Source organism: Temnothorax nylanderi, unplaced genomic scaffold (assembly GCF_030848795.1).
Source record: "Temnothorax nylanderi isolate EJ_2023f unplaced genomic scaffold, tnyl_v1.0 TNYL_tig0136_pilon, whole genome shotgun sequence".
Taxonomy (NCBI): Eukaryota; Metazoa; Arthropoda; class Insecta; order Hymenoptera; family Formicidae; genus Temnothorax; species Temnothorax nylanderi.
The window spans coordinates 345,533-363,307 of record NW_027249198.1 but is presented as its reverse complement, the minus strand read 5'-3'; the positions used below and the strand labels follow the sequence as shown (position 1 = coordinate 363,307).

Sequence of the window (17,775 nt, the reverse complement as noted above, 5' to 3'; positions counted from 1 at the left end):
CCTAAATTATTATAAATTTTTTTTTCTTTGTGAAATTAAGCAAGAGTAACAAGCTTATTCATTTCACAAACTATCTACATTTTTTCAGTATTAAGAAAAAAGTTTCGAAGTTTCTGCGAGAGGAAAATCGAGTGAAAGGGACCAAGAGAGAGAAGTGGGTTAAACACTCGCGAAACAATCCACTTCCTATTGCGCCAAATCGATTCGATCGAAACCAATCGGCGACCCGTATCGATGGGCACTGATTTTCGTTTCACACCCCCGTGAACTCGTTGCTGTTGCCACCCCCATACGTGGGTGAATGCGAGAGGGGGCTTGGCTCGCTGGAGCAGCAGGTAAGGACCGCGTCCCAGTTTTACGTTAGCCATCACAACTACTGGTGCCGTTCGAATACGCAATAAGTAATCGTTGCGATTGCGTAAAAATAAAAAAAAGATTTCGTTTTGTAACAAATCTTACGTAATACCGTGACATTTATCTCGATTTAAACCCATTTTCTGAAGCAACATAATTACAAACTGTAATTTACGTGTTAAAAGTTAACAGTTAAAAAATTAATTGAGTTATTGTATTCCAAATAATTAATTACAAATTAGTCAGATTTTATATAATTATAAAATTATAATTAATCAGACATATATCAATTCGTTAAGTTAATTTAAAATTAAAATTCAAAAATTTTCGTGAAAAAGAGAGATATAGATCATTAATTCATCGTCAATTCTGTTGAAATACGGAGTCGTTTCGTCATGACAAATACAAGTGACAACGCGATCAGCGCGGACTCTTCGAAAAAATCCACGGACCTCGCGCGAAAGGAACTGGGCGCGATATTGGGAAAAATAGACGACCTGAGACTTCCAGTTAAGGCCTGGCTGCTTCTTCGCGCCCGTTCGCGACTGAGACCGACGAAACTGATAAAAGTCCGCGCGAGGCACCTGTGGCTCTTCTTGCTGATTGCCACGTGGATCACGGTGCAACTTGCGAGGACTCATGTGCCAACGTATCAATACAGCAAGGTGAGACAAATTCTACGTTGTTCGACAATTTACGTTTCTATCTCGATACGACGCATATCTTCCTCGACACAGATTCCGTATTAATCCCTCGATTAAACGTCACAAAGCACGGATCGCAGACTGTTTTCACGTATCCAGATAAATTGGTGATACTTAAGACGGCAAAAAGACGAAACTCAAATTTGGCCGGTCAAAATCACGAGACTAAGAATAAAAGATCCAATCCAAAACAAAGAATCAATTTTTATCAGACATTAATTGCGAATTAATGTTACGGGGATCTTTGTTACGAGTTATAGACCTGAGTGAATCTCAGATAACTGTGAGTCGTTGTTTCAGTGCTGGATAACGACACCCTCATTTGTGCAAAAACTTTTCCGACCGCCGCAAGACTGTTCGATCTGCCAGGATGTTCAACAGGTTGACAAACTCTCCGCCGTCGATCCAACGATCTTTGAACAACGGTATTAAAACGCATCCTGCATATTTTGTTAACTCACAATCAGTAATTTATGCGCGATATTCTCAGAATTTTCAGAATATCACTCCGTAACAACATACAAAAAGTTCTTTTAGTCTTAATTAATTTACTTATACGACATAAAGGTCATTGTTAAAATATTTTGAATTGTGTCTCAATTATCGCTTATAAAAACCTAATATAATTATTAACCTTGTTAATTTATTTACTTGAACAATAATGAAATATATTAAAAGTCAATCCCGATTTTAGATATAATTTATAAAAAAGTATTTGCTTATCTTTTATTAACTAACTTGTTTACTTAACGCTGCTAACAATAAGATTTCTTAAAGATTAATGCACCGCATCATTATTTAAAAGAAAAGAACTTATAATCTTTCTAAGAATTAATTTGTCATAATCACAACTTGCTGAAAAATTCTATCTGTTTATAATTTTATTATTTATTTACGACACACTTAGCAATAATATCTCTGTGCGTGCGATTAATAATTCGGTATCTCTTCACGATTGTACTTTACTTGTAATCAGCTACGCGTATTCAGGGAAGCCAGTGGTGATAAGCGACGCAATGGCGAACTGGACGGCACCTAAAGTGTTCTCCTTTTCGTTTTTCAAAACGCTCTACGACGGGGCGGAAGCGAGTTGCCAGTTTTTCCCGTACAAGACGGAATTTCGGAGTCTACAGGACGTCTTCGACATGAGCGCCGATCGAGCCATGATGGAAAAGGGCACGACGCCCTGGTACGTCGGATGGTAAGTAACTCGGACTCGCATTCGATCCTTGGATGCGTAAGGGAGGACGAAGGGAGTCGTTGAACAATCTCTTTTTCGTGGTATGCCCGATATATGCGTATATTTCTGATCATTAAATCTTTTATCCTTTTTGGATCATTTTTAGAGAAACCTCGATAACTGCTTTTCATATTCAGTTCGAAATTATCGAAATTATTCTATTGCTATTCGAGATTATGAATCCATGAGATAATTTATGAGCTTGTTAGATTTTCAATTCCATGCAAAGACGAAGTTTAATGAGATAAGTGATAATATGATTTTCCAACGTAACAAAATCGATATATTAATAAAATTTTTTCGAAACTTGGATAAAAAATAATTAAAAACATGAAAAGTATTACGAGAAATTTTAGTAACAAATTTTTCAAATTGGTAGTGAATTAATAACGAATTTTTTATGAGCTCCTTACGGCTCTGATATATAAACGAATGTTCGTTATTTTTAAGCAATTTTATAATAATTATTAATTTCATTATCGGAAAACCATCGCGCTCGCAACGACATTAAAATAATCGCGAGCGAGGTAAATCAGTCGCGCAAATGTAAAATATGAATTCGCTCACCGCCGTTGCCGCATTCCTCCGCGGCGCGTCCTGGTAAGCATAATTATCGAAAATATAGAATATCAATTTAAAATTGCCGTGCGCAGACGGCGAATAAATGACATTTTACTCGGGCAATTCGTAATTGTCATTTTTCCGTTGTTCCATTCACCGAGGGGGGGGGGGGAGGACGAATGCGAGACGAATGCCAAAGCGAGTGCCAATTATTATTGCGCAACGGGCGCATCGAATCATCGCGCCGCGCGAGGGCGAAATTAAACAAACAACTCATGTAGTCTGTAATAAATGAATCTCTACTCGCCGATCGCGCGGTGCGATTGCCATTTTTTTTCGAACGAACACGTACTTAATTAACGACACGCTCTAAACAATCGCGTAGCACCTCGCTCGACCCCTCGCGCGGTAGCGCGACGAATTTCGGCGAATTTAATTAACGCGAGTTTAATAAAGGTATGATAAAATGTATAAAAATTCACGGCTAATTAACGCGACGTGACACTGTCCGTTTATTCTTTACGGCGGTGAATTTTTAATTAGGTGCAGCCTAGGGTCCCGATGTCGCGCAGGGATGCCAAAATTCGTCAACTCTATTACGTACAATGTGATGATCGCCCGACAATTTTTCTCGGTATTATCGATACACATACATGCTCGTTTTACACGATATTTAACGACTATAAAAACCAATTTAGATAATCCATAATTTACGTCGGATATCAGGACTCTATTTATGACTTTATTTACCGGGTATTTTAAAATATTCATTTAATATCTATATATTTCACACAACGGATGTATCTTCTGATACGCTTGATGACGCTTGAAATATTTTTCGTATTACACGGTACGCAGAAATTATAAATAAATAAATTTAAATTTCAGGATAAATAAAATTTTATCCTGAAACCTGACACAAATTATATAGCTCGTCTGGTTTTAACGTCGTAATTCAAATACGACGAGACGAGAGGGATTTTTAACATGCAAATTATAGCGTTAATTATAGCATTAATTTTGCAGTTTTAATCAAGAGATCAACTACGACTAATGATCGTGGCGAATGTAGAAATCGCTGCCAATTATTACCGAGGGTATTAACTAACTCGCCCGAAGGTGATCGATCCGTGGAAATTCCATTGCACGAGCGATGTACGGTCGCACGGAGTTCACTTGACGAAACAGTCACAATATGTAATATCCGCGACGATACTTTCTTTCGAATTAAACGTGTCAACGATCGAAATAATCACTCACGACAATGTTAAGTCCATTTTAGAATTCTAACTTGAAATCGTAAAATGATAATATTCTAATTCTTCAAATACTTTAGTATTAAAATTATGAATACAATTCTATATCTTAAATTTTGACCCGAATTACGAATCATTTATGTCTATTTCTATCAAGATTAATTTTAACTTGCTTCTTATCTTTTCTAATTCTTCTATTTATTACATTGACAGAAATAGACACTAAAGTGGATTTCCTGCCTAAACAAACGAAAAATCAGAATAACCTGACTTCAACTTCACTTCGTCACTCAAAAATTCATCGAAAAGATGTCCGACAAAGGCAAATGAAAAATTTTATCAGACCAATGCCTAATTACAACTTTCAATACATGTTTGTTTTCGCAATACATGCGACACTTATTTCCATAGAAATGTAATTCGAACACGATATGTTCTTACATAGAACAAAACTCGTAATCACTACATCGTAGTGATGTATGTACTACTTACGTGCGGGAGCGGATTTCCCATTATAGGCAAATTGGAACCTTGGAATCTCGCAGGAAGCCTCCAAATCATTGCATAATACATTTATCGCACTCGCGACGCACCTTGTCTGAATAAATCCCGCAAGAAATCGATGACCGAAGTAATTATATGCATGAGATACATCCCGATGACGTCAGACATACGATTAGCGCGGGCTAACAGCAAGATTCAAACGAGCAGCAAGATTACCCGACTTCACACCGATACGATGCTACCGTCAGGCGTAACCTCTCTTCGGAAAAATTCTCGCTGGACATTATTATGCTTACGCGATCGCTCGACGGTCAGTCGTTCGATCGGCCGGAAGATCCGCCGAGAAAATCCCGCGTTCCAGTAAACGGATTGATCGATCGGGAGGGGGTACCGGAATCCGAACGATTCCGAAACGGGCGGCGAGCTTCGGAGCTAAACGCGACGTTCGCGGACATATACGTATGTACATATCTATTGACGGAGCGATCGATCGCGACGATATATGGTAATTGACGCGCACACGCAATTAACTGGCCGATCACTAAATTCCCAATTCGCGCGTTCGACACGATTTCGACGCGCGAAGGAAAGAGAGAGAGAGAGAGAGAGAGAGAGAGAGAGAGAGAGAGAGAGAGAGAGAGAGAGAGAGAGAGAGAGAGAGAGAGAGAGAGAGAGAGAGAGAGAGACATACACGCGCGATCCTGTCGACCGACGCTCCGAATCCGAGCTCCGACTGCCCTGAAGCTAGGCGCGGAGAGGAGTATAAGCGCGACTCGAGCGAGCGAATCAAAGCAAAACACGGGTGCGCGCCTACATTCCGGGAATCGGTAAACCTGTGGGAACGCGTGGGAACAATATTTTTAAATATAATGAATAATTTTGAAGAAGCGCGTGTCATCGGTGTTCATCGCACATTTGATTTTCCCGCGCTATAAATATTTTAGAGAGATTTGCTACGCTAAATAAACCGTCGGTCTTTTGTCCATCCTTAATTGTTGTAATCGAAAGAAGTGGAAAGCGGATTATTTCGCTAATCGGCGATTTTATCTGTATTATTAGCTTATCTCCGCTTTACTCCATATCGATTGATATATTATTAAATTTATTCGCTTCTTCTTTTTCTCTCCCCTTAATTGTTATAAATAGATAAAGCGAAAAGCATTTCGCTAATGATAATTCTCGCGATATTATTCCTTCGGCGTTCAGTGTACGCTGCTCGATTAATATAATATTAGACGAAGAAGAAAATAATTACAAAATAATTAGAGACACTCTCCTCATTTCTATTTCTCTTCTCTCGGTTCTCATATATGACGAAAGTGGAGATTCAAGTGTTTTATTAATGACAATATTTTCTCGGTATCATTATCTTATGTCCAGAGTCTGCCGCATCGATTAATATAATATATAAGGTGATGGAGAAATTATTACAAAATAAACAGCATTTAGAAAACTGCGCTTAAGCGACGTGGTGAGAGTCGTCGCAATTCGTAATGAGTAGGGGAGACCGGGGCAAACTCGACACCGGGGCAAACTCGACACTAGGCTTTTTGCCAATTTAAATCTATCGTAGAAACTTGCCTTTCCTACTGTAAATGCGTCTTTATGTGCCAGTATTATCAACGGAATTTGGTAACATTCTGAGTTATAGTGTAATTTTTAACGCGACATAAGCGTTTTTGATAGTGAAAAGTAATTTTTCTGATCTCTCGAAAATGTCTACTCTTTCATTGAGCTTTACTCTTGCGAATCTACCGGTAAGTGATTTTGATGGGAAATTCGATGCTTTATACGAATCCGATAATAGTTTTTGCATATTTTCAAAATTTTTATATTTTTGGAATAACAAAAGTAAAAAACGACGTTCGGGGCAAAGTCGACACGCTGTTTTATTGGCTCCCAATAATAACGATGCTTGTGATGCAGCTATATGGCCCATGACAAATGTGTGCGCACGTGTAATCGCGAATTTACTTGCATAAATTGTTTTTTAGACATAAGTTTAGATGAAAATAATTGAATGTTCAACAATTTTTGTTCTCATTATTTCCAATGATTGTTTTACTTAATCCCAAATTTTTGTACTTTCTAAATACACGATAAACAAATGTATATTTAGTTTCAGACAATAAAAAATAAGTTCCAGATCAAATTGTGTCGATCAGGCAAAGTGTCGAGTTTACCCCGGCATTTTTCAATTTGAAAATTTGTCTTCGCGTCACTTTTCCTTTCCTGGGGGCAAAACTAAGCGACGTACAGCAAAATTTCCTTAAGCAATTTTGTACCTGAAGGAACGCTCTTTAAATGTGTACCATTAAATTTGCTTGAAAATTTTAATTAATTGTTGAAAATTGCCTTTGAAAAAATTGTATCGAGTTTGCCCCGGTCTCCCCTACTTGATGTTTTCATTTTTCATTTTTTATTTAGATATTTTCCGAAAATTTTTCTTTCTAATTTCCTTAAAAGATAAAGTCAATTACTTTTAAAAACAAAAAACAATAGAAAAAGATATTGCATTAAGATTGATTCGAGTTATGAGTATATTTTTTATGCAAACAAGAAAGAAAGCGTAAAAGATGAGCTCTGGGTTCTGAGAGACTCCACGTCTTGTCGCGAGTTAAAAGTATACTTACCTGCGAGTATTTTCACGGCTTCCGATGTTCCCTCAAATTACCAACGTTCGCGTACGATTTCGCAAATAGGATTACAAAGAAAATCACATCATTTCCAGTATCATGCCGATCGAAAGGTTGTCCATAGAAAATTTCGATGAGACCGATCGATTTCCTGTTTCCGAAAACTCAATGAAACTGTCAGAAAGGAAAAAATAATATTTATTGTAATTTTCTCTAATTGTATTCTTCTATTCTATAACGCTATCTCGTTGTTTCCTTCCTCTCAGGAGCAATTGCGACGAGAAAATCGGCATGATATTAAGGCAGCATTACCAGAGACCATATTTTCTTCCCGCCACTGCTGAAAGCAAGAAAACGGATTGGATTTTTATGGGAAGCAATGGCTATGGCGCACCGATGCATGTAGGTTTTATAGAAAATTATATGAAGCTTATTTTATTACATAACAATCATATAACGACATTTTTAAACGAAGAACAATGTCTGTCAAAATTGTTTATTGACATGCACAACATACTACTTTGTCACTTTGATAGAGATTTATTAATTATTTTGTACTATATATTTCTTAAATAAATATATACATATAAATCTTATTCTTAACTGTATTTGTATTGATATGTAGATATATATATTTAATATTTAAATGTGCGCACGTATGTGTGTTTAAGTGTACAGACGATTGTCATTAATCATATATTTCGAGAATATGAAATTTTTCAAGGTGGACGATGTGGACTATCCGTCCTGGCAGGCGCAGATAAAAGGTGAAAAATTGTGGATTTTAGATCCGCCGCGGGAGTGTTACTACACATGCAAGAGGCTGGAAGTGATTGTGCATACCGGAGAGATAAGTGAGAACCATTCGATATATGCCAATAAATAATGATCGAATTAATTGCAAAATTAATTGCTTTCCCCGCGTTTAGCGCTAAATGTGGCGCTCTGATCGACAGTTGCATTCAATGTTGTTCCAAATTGAGAATTGCTCGGTCACATTGAACGCTGAAATGCGGGATACGCGGATACTCCATTTATGTCCTTGGATCGGGGGTAAAAGATTAATTTCGCTTAACAATACTTTAAATCAAATTATTGATTTAATTTTTTCTCGAAAATAAATAAGGAAACTTTAGAAGAAGTATTTGAGATAATTGCAACCGCTAATAAATTCAATTTTGTTACACGCTATATTGCGTTTTCAATTTCTTTCCATCATTCTGATTAATTCTGATATATTGTGATTTTCAATTACAGTCGTCTTGGATACGAATCGATGGTACCACCAAACGAAAATCATCTCCGATGATATGAGCATTACTATCGGGGCTGAATATGATTGAAGCGAGTAGAGTTCAAAAGCTAATTTAATTATATATGACAGATTATTATTTGTTATGTGATAAGATCAATTGACAAAGAATTTATTATAAGAATAAGTTCCTATGTGCAAATGTGCAGAATAATAACATGTTATAATAAATATAAAATATGTACACATGTATTTGGAGGGGTAAAAGTCATAGTGGTGTAAATCAAATTTGTTTTAAATTTTTTCTCGCGTGCATAGATGCAATCCATACAATATATAAATTGCATCTATGCACACGAAAAAATATTTTTAAAAATTTGACTTACACTGTGGTTTTTACCTCTCCATTTATTCATGAATTTCATCATTCGTGAATATTTCGCAATATTATGTGCTAACATAGATTAATTTATCCTGTCTCCATATTCTAATTCATCATTCAATCTGTGGAATATTTAAAATAAAATAAATAAATCCTCGTATAGTATATAAATGTATATGGATGAAAATATGGAATAATAAAATGAAATATATTAAGAAAAGCGTGGAAAGAAGCATTATCAATATTTCATCATTATTATTAAAATACTTCATAACTAGAAAAAAAGCTTGACAATTTTACATATATTCCGAGATTAATTATATTATTTTAAGAGGCTACATACATTTGACAGGTCTTAAAACTAGGTCGAAATTAATGAATTTTTATTGTAGGTAAAATTATGTTTTATTAAAAAATTCGTTAATTTCGACTAATTTTAGGTCTGTCAAACATATGTAACCCCTTAATTCATTAGATTAATAAAATATTTAAGTTTTTTATAATAAATCAAATTATTTGAGAAAACATTTTTATTTTCGTAAAGTATATTTTAGAATATTTTGGATGTATGTACTACTAATTGTTTGATAGAAGAAAACTGTAGAAAATCTATGTCTACAGTTACGCTTTTAAAGCTAAATGAGTTTTCATTTAAGTTCGCTCTATCGTCTAATATTATTATACTTCATTATTTATACTTCCTATTCAGCTCGAGCGAAGCAGAGAATTCGACTTGACCGAGGTAACCCTATGCTCGGTTAACCGCCGCTACGCTCGTTTCCCCGTGACGTATGTCCTGCACGAACGTGGTCGCGTGCTAAGTTTTACGGTTCTTCGCGTACATGTGTGCGTGTGTTAATCACGCGCTCGCACGAGGAAAGTAAAGAGGAAACGGCCCCCGCGCACGGCACGAGCCCCTCATGCAGATGGCGAGCAAGCCGGGAGTCACACCTGGCGGCAGGTGAGCCCCTACCGTGGGGGCTGCCTCCATTACGGGCGGGGAGGGAGGGAGAGATTCGAAGGGAATTCCCTGCCGCTTGACTACCCTGTCGGTGCCCTAAACGTGACTCGGCCACTGTCGTCTCATATATGCGATCATATGTTGGCCACTGCCTGGCGTTGTTAAAAGGAAAGAAAGAAAGGAAGATAGAGATAAGAGAGAGAGAGAGAGAGAGAGAGAGAGAGAGAGAGGGGGGGGAGGGGAAGAGCGAAAAAGAAAGGGAGAAAAAGATGACGAAGAAACTGATCAACTGTTTCTTCGTTAGACCGAGAACTTACAGGATTGCACGGAAGATAGAGATAAAATCCTACTGGAAGTTTCCACACACATACATACACACACACAGAGAGGTAAAGTTTGTATAGTCTTTCTTTGGTCTGAATGGCAAAATATATATACATTTTGAAACAGTAAAACAAGCCAATAATAGTTAACAAGAAAACGCGAGTATATTTAATTTTATAATAATGATTGATTTAAATGTAATAAAAAATATATTAAGTTGTTTTCTTTTATTATGTATTGAATGTTATTGTATTATATTGTAACTTATTAACTTACACAATAGTGTAAAAAATGATACATATTGTATTAACGGCATTGTATTAAATGGCATGGTATTAAATGGCAAAATATTAAATGGCATGGATTTTTCCCTAATTGATTGTATATAAACGGTCGAGTTTCACTCATTATTATTACTGTATTTAATCTTCTTAATTGTAATCAATCCATATTAATTAATAAATATTAGATATCTATATTAATTTATACTGATTAATATAAAAATAATATATATTTAATTTTCATAAATTGGCTAAGGAAATGCTATTCGAATGCTATGTACTTTTAGGAATAAGTATTATTAAAGATAGTACAAGATTAAATGAAATTAGAATATAGATGAGCGTGAAAAATTAATATGAATTTAACTAGACGATTTTATTAATAATAATAATTGACTATTATCGTTAATAAAGTCACTGATAAATTCTATCAGATTATAACATTTCTCCCTGGGACATAGATGATATTCGCACAAAGAAGATTTATTATATTTAATTACATGACTTAAGTTACGCTTTTCTCTAATAAAATTAGCAATGAGAAAAAATAATAATATATTATACAAATCAAAGAGTCCTCCTTAATCATCTTAGAATATATCTATCTATATAATGTATATAATAAATAGAATATATCTATAGCTCGTTTGGATATAGTTATACGAATTAATATAACTATTATATAATTAAATAAAATTATATCAAATAATATAATATTACATTTATATGACACTATTGCTATATATGTATATATCGAAAGATAAAGACAGATTTACAAAATTATTTATAAGATATATTATTTTTTTCATATAATCTATTTTATAAAATAAATGACACAAATAAATTTTTGAAGAAATAAACTAAAGGTTTTCTTTAATCACTCAAAACGTATAATCTCTCCAGAGAAGCTGTCATTCTTTTTTCTTTCATCCCGATGAAACTGTTTATATTTACGTATCTTTCGAAAGTGATTATTAAAGACTCTGAAAATTACAGAGAGAGGTAGAGTGGGGGAGGCGGGATGGAGGGAAGGGAGAGACTTTGACGTCTCTCTGATGTATCAACGCCCATGTATTACATGTATACACGCTGCTCCAGTTACGCCAATGAGTACGCCTGTATGTCGTTTGTGTTAATTACGCGGAATAGCATATCTCCACTTTCACATTCTGATCTGACGTCTATGATCTATAAATGTTTGTAGCAATCGCTAATAAGTAATATCGACCAAAGAGGGAGATTCGAGAAACTCAAATACAGGTAACATGAAAATTATTAGATTACACAAGACGACGCAAATCTCCCAGTCGAATCTCTCGGATATATACTTTTATAATTTATTCAGCATTTCTATATTTTATTCATCCCTAATATTTCTCTCTCGGCGAAATTGATATAATTATATTATCGAATTACCGTAATGACTTTTCTTTAAACGTAGCGAGATGTAATATGAGAAACATTACATATTTCAATATTTCTATAATCAGGCATATATATACCGTCGATTTATTTTGCACAACGTGAAACTCTAGAGACTTCATTTTTTTCTTTCTATTTAGTTATCACAGCTTCACGTGATACGCCGAGCTTTTTATTTTAATAAAATGGGGCGGGATATTTAATTATACTTTGTTGCGCTACTTTTGTTGTTCGCAATCATCGTCTCCATCGTCCAGCCGAGTCTGTAGAGTCCCATAATGCGAGCGTAATACTATGCGCGGAGCGAGTGATGAAATAATTATAGATATCGATTTCCATAAAGAAAGTGTACGGCTCGGCGACGACGGGGGAAAACGCGAGGACGCATCATCTCTCTGCGTTTCCACGCGTTTGGCGGATTAAAAGAAGAAAAAAGGAAGAAACGAGCTACGATCGTCAAGCGGGACGTTATTCGTTTTATTGCGGCGTCGCGTTGCGCGAAATTCGCGTTAAAATCATGGGGGAACGCGGGGGACAGCCGGGCGCACGAATCGTCGCGTATTATCGCGATATATCGAGAGCCCGCGGGCTCTCTTTCGATTTAATTGCATTCCGCGGGAACGGCGAAAAGCCGATACATCGGGACCTCGTTAATTCGCAAAAATCATTCGGCTCCGCGGAGATCTTTTTGCGCCCGGATCGAATTTCACGCAATCGCCCGGTCGCCCGGATCGGCAAGAGTTTTTGTACTCAAAGTCGAACGTTCGAGGATTCGCAAAAATTCTGAGCGGCGATCCTTTTCTCGATTCTCGAACGTGAATCCAAAACGTTGATTCGTATTTAAACTTCGCGACGTATAAAATTTTTAACGTATTACATCTAATCCGTCGATTTTACGTCGATTTATTTTTGTTTTTCGTACGATCGAAGAATATGCAATGGAGTTCTTTCACGGAACGCGCGATTTATTTCAGGTATTTCAGGGAAATTGCGAGAATATCGCGTAAAATGGAAAAGTGGGTCGCCAACATTAAAAGGAGCACGCTATTATTTATGAACAGAGATTTCGCGATGGAGGCGGCTATATTTAGCCCTAAGCGAATTCACACCTTTACAACGAGGTTTCGCCCGTTTGATGTCTCCATTCGTAAGCGGGCGCCCCCTTTTGTACGTTGCGTCGCGGACGCGCGGTGCTCCTTTGGACATTAAACAGATATAAGCACAGTAGGAGTTAACTGTGCACGATAACGAGAAGAAGTTTTTCGCCGAATCGATCCGTTTAAGTAAGTTCCGACGTTCGAGAGCGGCACCGCCGCCGGCGCGCGAGTTCCGCCGCGAAAGATCGAAAACCGGATTTAAATCCCCCATTGGCGAGTGTCTCGCGGTTAATAGCAACAACGGCCAACGATTGCGCGGGGAAAGTCGATGTCGTCGTCGAAGCCCTACGTAACGCCGCGTCCGCCTGTGCCCATCGATCTCACGCGCGTGAATTCGTACGACACCGTGCGCCTGCGTGCCACATACACACATACACGCATACGCGCGTCCGCACGCACACACGTGCACGCACACGCGGAAACGGGCGTGAACGTGCAGGGGGTTGGTCGCGCGTGCACGTGTGCGGGCGCGTTATATACAGGTCGGGCACATACATATCGGTCGCCGCTATCGATTATTTTACCCATGTGGAACTCGCCCCCTCCCCCTCCTATCCCCTTTTGGTCCCCCGCGCCCCGTGCGAGCGCCCCACTCGCGGCGTCGCGACGCCTCGTATAGAGCGCGATATCGACGTTACATCGCAGTTCTCACCCCCCCTACCCCTCTTCTCGTCCTCAGCGACGAGTCCCCCCACTCCGCGGCGTCGAGAAACTACCCCTCCAGGACCGTAAAATTCTGGCATTAACGAGCCCTATTATTTTCCTGACGCCGTGTGAGATGTTACAGCGTAGAAGTGGAAAATCCGCATTTCAAAAAAGTTGTAAAAAAATGTGAAAATTTTTAAATATAAAAACAGATTAATCCTGTATTTGCAGAATCGCGAAGCACGGGCGTAATTTATGAGCGCCGCGGCATACGTTGGTAATGTATACTTTGATGTAAGCAACGTCGATTTGTGTAAATTTAAATGCTGCAGAAATAACCCACCGTTCCGGATTCATTAACGTGTGCGTCGGGAAATTAAATAAAAAAAAAAATGCAAAACAAAATTCAAAATAAATAAATAGCGCGTGTACGTGCGTGCGTGCATGCGTGCGTGTGTGAAATTTGCTCGGGAATATTACTCGATATGAATATTACGCGTATCCCCCTTTCAATATTTATTTTCCCGCGCCGGGCATAATCCGCGGCGCGCTTTAATCACGCGGCGAATTTATCCGCTCGCGCTTTAATCCGCCGTTTCTTTCCGTTCGACTGCGACCGCCGGATATAACCGTAACGCCGATATCGATTTCACTTTGTCGCGGATACATCGCGGACGGACGGATTTCGTCCTGGGAAAATATTCCCGAGGACTCTCCGCCGCGCCGTGTTACGCGCGCGTTTACACCGTTTACGTTACGTTACGTTACGTTACGTTTCCACGTTCCCGCTATCGCCGCTCATCGGCCTTATCTAAATCTCGAAATCGAGATAACCGCAATACGCGCACCCGGCCCTCGGCGCGTTCTATCGAAATTTTATCAGGTCGCGAAAGCGCCGCGGCGATTACTCGATCGGCCGATCGATTCCTTACCTCGCGGCGATATACGGCCTTCCGCCGCCGTTGATCGCGCTCGTCATTTTTCTCAATCTGGCGACGTCGATCATTAATAATCTGGCTAATATTACTTTATCGGCTATCAAGATTCGACTAGCGATATCTTAAAAGTGATACATTGGAGAACGCGCGGTGCCGCGGTATGTGTATGCACATTTTTATACCATATTTTCCAGCATTTTTGTAAATATTAATATTTAAACGCCTGAAACTTATTGAATCTTTGATTACGCGGATCAGGAAAAATCGCAGCTTTTCACGGTAACTTACTTTCGATTAATTCCGCGAATCAGAAACGAAACCGAAACCCCTTCCGATTCATCTTGGAAATTCCGCGCCGCAGAACCTGGAGTCCCGACAAAGTTTGCGACATTTCCGGAGAATGCTGTACGTATAGAATTGGAAACCGGCAGGCAAGGGGGGCGGAGGGGGGAAGGAGGGAGTTGGTAGATGAGTGGGCGGGTGAGTCACTTGTATTGTAATTGCGGATGAATTGAATTGTAAATGGCCGCCTCGTAGAGCCGGCAGCGCATCGCCACGGCGTGCTGCACCGTGGCTGCATCCGACGCGCTCCCGCGATCGAACGGACGGACAGACATAAGTCTCCTTGTATTCCGAAGCTCTATACTCCTTGGCAACTACTTAGCAAACAGTCCGAGGCACACAACAACGGAGCGCCCGCGGCTCTCTCTCCGCATGGCTGTGTACCCGTAATTCCAGCGCCGCGCCTAACATCGCGATGACTTACTACACACAGTCCCGGATTCCCCAGATTTCCTTTTAATAAGATGTATGGATTCGCACACTCTTTATATCTGTCGTTTATCATACTCTTTATGCCCCTTTCGGACGTCGATTCCGCTTGAGGGAAAATATTCGCGCGCACATGACGTAATTTTTAAAAAACTCTGTAGTTTTAGTGACATGTTTAGTTGAGGGGCATGAATTATGTATAAAAAGTTATAAGATAAAATAAAATAAAATAAAATAATACTGTATAATTTATCTTACTAATTATTATTACGTATATTTAAAGCAACCGATTGAGATCAAGCGTTTTGAAAATTACAAAAACAATTGTTTAGAAGCTAATTATTCTAAAAACATATTGTTCATTGACAAGTACAAATTGTAAAAATCTATTTCTCTCCTCCCCGCTTCTTGTAATAAAATGTGCTATGAAAATATGAAAACTTTTAAAATATTTAATTCAATTTAAGTGAAAAATTATGCTATATGTTCATGCGTGCAATCCCAAAGTGTTGCGAATCTTTCTTGTAGGTATATATTTTAACTTATTCTTTTATTTTGAAGAAAGAAGATTATTAAATGTAAGACTCTTCTCTTTACTGAAGAGATTTATTTACTTTTTCATATTGTTTCTGTATATATTTTAATTAAAATCACGTAAGATTGTTGGCACGAGCATTGCTTTTTCAATTTTAAAAAATATTTGATATTTCATGTTCATAATTATAATTATAAATTTTGTTTTTGTTTCGGACGGATCGTAAACAATAACAGTAACAAAATACAATAAAAAAAATAACACCTAACTTTCGCAAAAACCTGTTTGTGTGTGCCTGATATAACATATTATGTATTCAGAATATTTAATCGTATAAAGTCAGTAAGTAGTGTAAATACAGCGCGCTCGTCAAACTATAAAGCTTTGTATATTGGAATATCACACTGTTACATAAATGATTTCGTTTCCGTTTATTTGGCTTTCATTGAATTGAACATTAACGAATCCTGTATGCGCGCTTAATATTGAAAAATTCAATGTTTCCGTATATACCGTATTATTCGATTATTCAAAATACACTGTTGTTCATTCGATTGCTTCATTAATTTCGAAAATTCTACTCCGTCTGTCTTGTCTTCTCGCTCTTTCTCGCGAACAGCTCAATAGAATTAAATAAATTTTTGAGAAGCCAATGCGCGCGCAGGTGCCGGTATAAAGATACTGCGGCGTGACAGCCGCGGTGTGTCAGTCAATTCGACGGATCGATATCGACCTGACAATGCCGCCGATAGCAAACACAGCTCCGAGTAGAAGCGGAATCGATGATTGTTCCCCGTCGCTCGATAAATCAAACCTCGGGAGCATCGAACCCGGCTATCGATCCAAGCTGCCGCGAGGGAACGGAATAGAAGAAAAAAAAGCGGGCGCGCGAAGCCATATAGGAAGAGGTTCGTCTAATTGAGAAGCAATATTGTGCGTCGTTTGGGGTACCGGACGCGGTCGAGTGGTCCCTGGGCCACCCCTGACTCGTTCGTTCCCCCACGTCCCTCCCGTCCCCGCCCGTGTTTCCCTTCTTCGCCCTTCATCCCCCGTTGCCGTCCCGTCCCTTTCCTCGACCCCTGCGTATCGAGTTCGTTACAGATCCCCGTGGCGAGATCTCCGCCCCTCTTCCTCCCCGCGTTGCTCTTGCAACCCCCTCGTGCGCCCATCAACTCTGTCGTTCCCGTCTCGCCCCTCAAGAGAGAGAGAAAGAGAGAGAGAGAGAGAGAGAGAGAGAGAGAGAGAGAGAGAGAGAGAGAGAGAGAGAGAGAGAGAGAGAGAGAGAGAGAGAGAGAGAGAGAGAGAGAGAGAGAGAGAGAGAGAGAGAGAGAGAGAGAGAGAGCAAGAGCAAAAGAGAGAAAGAGAGAGAAAGGCACCCTCCTGCTGGAGGCTCTCGCGTAGCGTAGCATTCGCGATTTGCGCAACTCCGCACAACTCCGTGCGAGCGCGAGACGCGCTCGTTTTCTCTCCGTGTGTTCCAACAACACCACACGATTCGACCTCGTGCGCGCCCCTGCCGTAAAGAAACGCTCCTTCTCGCCACGCGCGGTTCCCGCGGACGGCCCGGTATCCGAGGTCCGAGGGATCACCGCGGAGCACAAGAAGAGGAATAAGAAGAGCAGGAAGAAAAAAAGAGGGATCGTTCCACCGCCGAGAAAGTCGCGTCTTCTCGAGAGAAAATTTGCGTGCCAGGCAAACTGCGACGGAATTCGGGAGGACGAGGACGACGCCGACGACAGCGGGAGGCGCTGAGGGTGCGAAGAAGGAAAGGGAGAGAGAGATACATACACACACATAGAGGAGAGAGAGCGTCGCGGTGCGCTTTGAAGCGTGCGCACGCGAGCGCGCGAGA

The 17,775-nt window shown here is 39.2% G+C and overlaps 1 protein-coding gene and 1 long non-coding RNA gene across 2 annotated transcripts; one reads left to right on the top strand and one right to left on the bottom strand.

The window, feature by feature from the left end:
- Positions 1 to 372: 372 nt before the first annotated feature.
- LOC139777036 (uncharacterized) lies at positions 373 to 9,109 on the top strand. The gene is made up of 6 exons (XM_071714188.1): positions 373 to 1,019; positions 1,359 to 1,483; positions 2,035 to 2,259; positions 7,522 to 7,657; positions 7,980 to 8,109; positions 8,513 to 9,109. Exons 1-6 carry the CDS (start codon positions 750 to 752, stop codon positions 8,596 to 8,598), a joined length of 972 nt encoding a protein of 323 aa, XP_071570289.1. The 5' UTR covers positions 373 to 749; the 3' UTR covers positions 8,599 to 9,109.
- On the bottom strand, positions 5,940 to 17,012 carry LOC139777037 (uncharacterized). Its single transcript, XR_011719251.1, has 2 exons — positions 14,906 to 17,012; positions 5,940 to 7,595 (listed from the first exon to the last, which is right to left on the bottom strand). It is a non-coding gene; the product is annotated as an uncharacterized lncRNA (long non-coding RNA).
- Between the last annotated feature and the right edge of the window lie 763 nt (positions 17,013 to 17,775).

Bases quoted from the DNA above. Each gene is read 5' to 3' on its own strand.
- LOC139777036 (XM_071714188.1), top strand. From the start codon at position 750: ATGACAAATACAAGTGACAACGCGATCAGCGCGGACTCTTCGAAAAAA. The intron at 2,260-7,521 runs GTAAGTAACTCG...CCTTCCTCTCAG, and splicing joins ACGCCCTGGTACGTCGGATG to GAGCAATTGCGACGAGAAAA. The intron at 7,658-7,979 runs GTAGGTTTTATA...AAATTTTTCAAG, and splicing joins GCTATGGCGCACCGATGCAT to GTGGACGATGTGGACTATCC.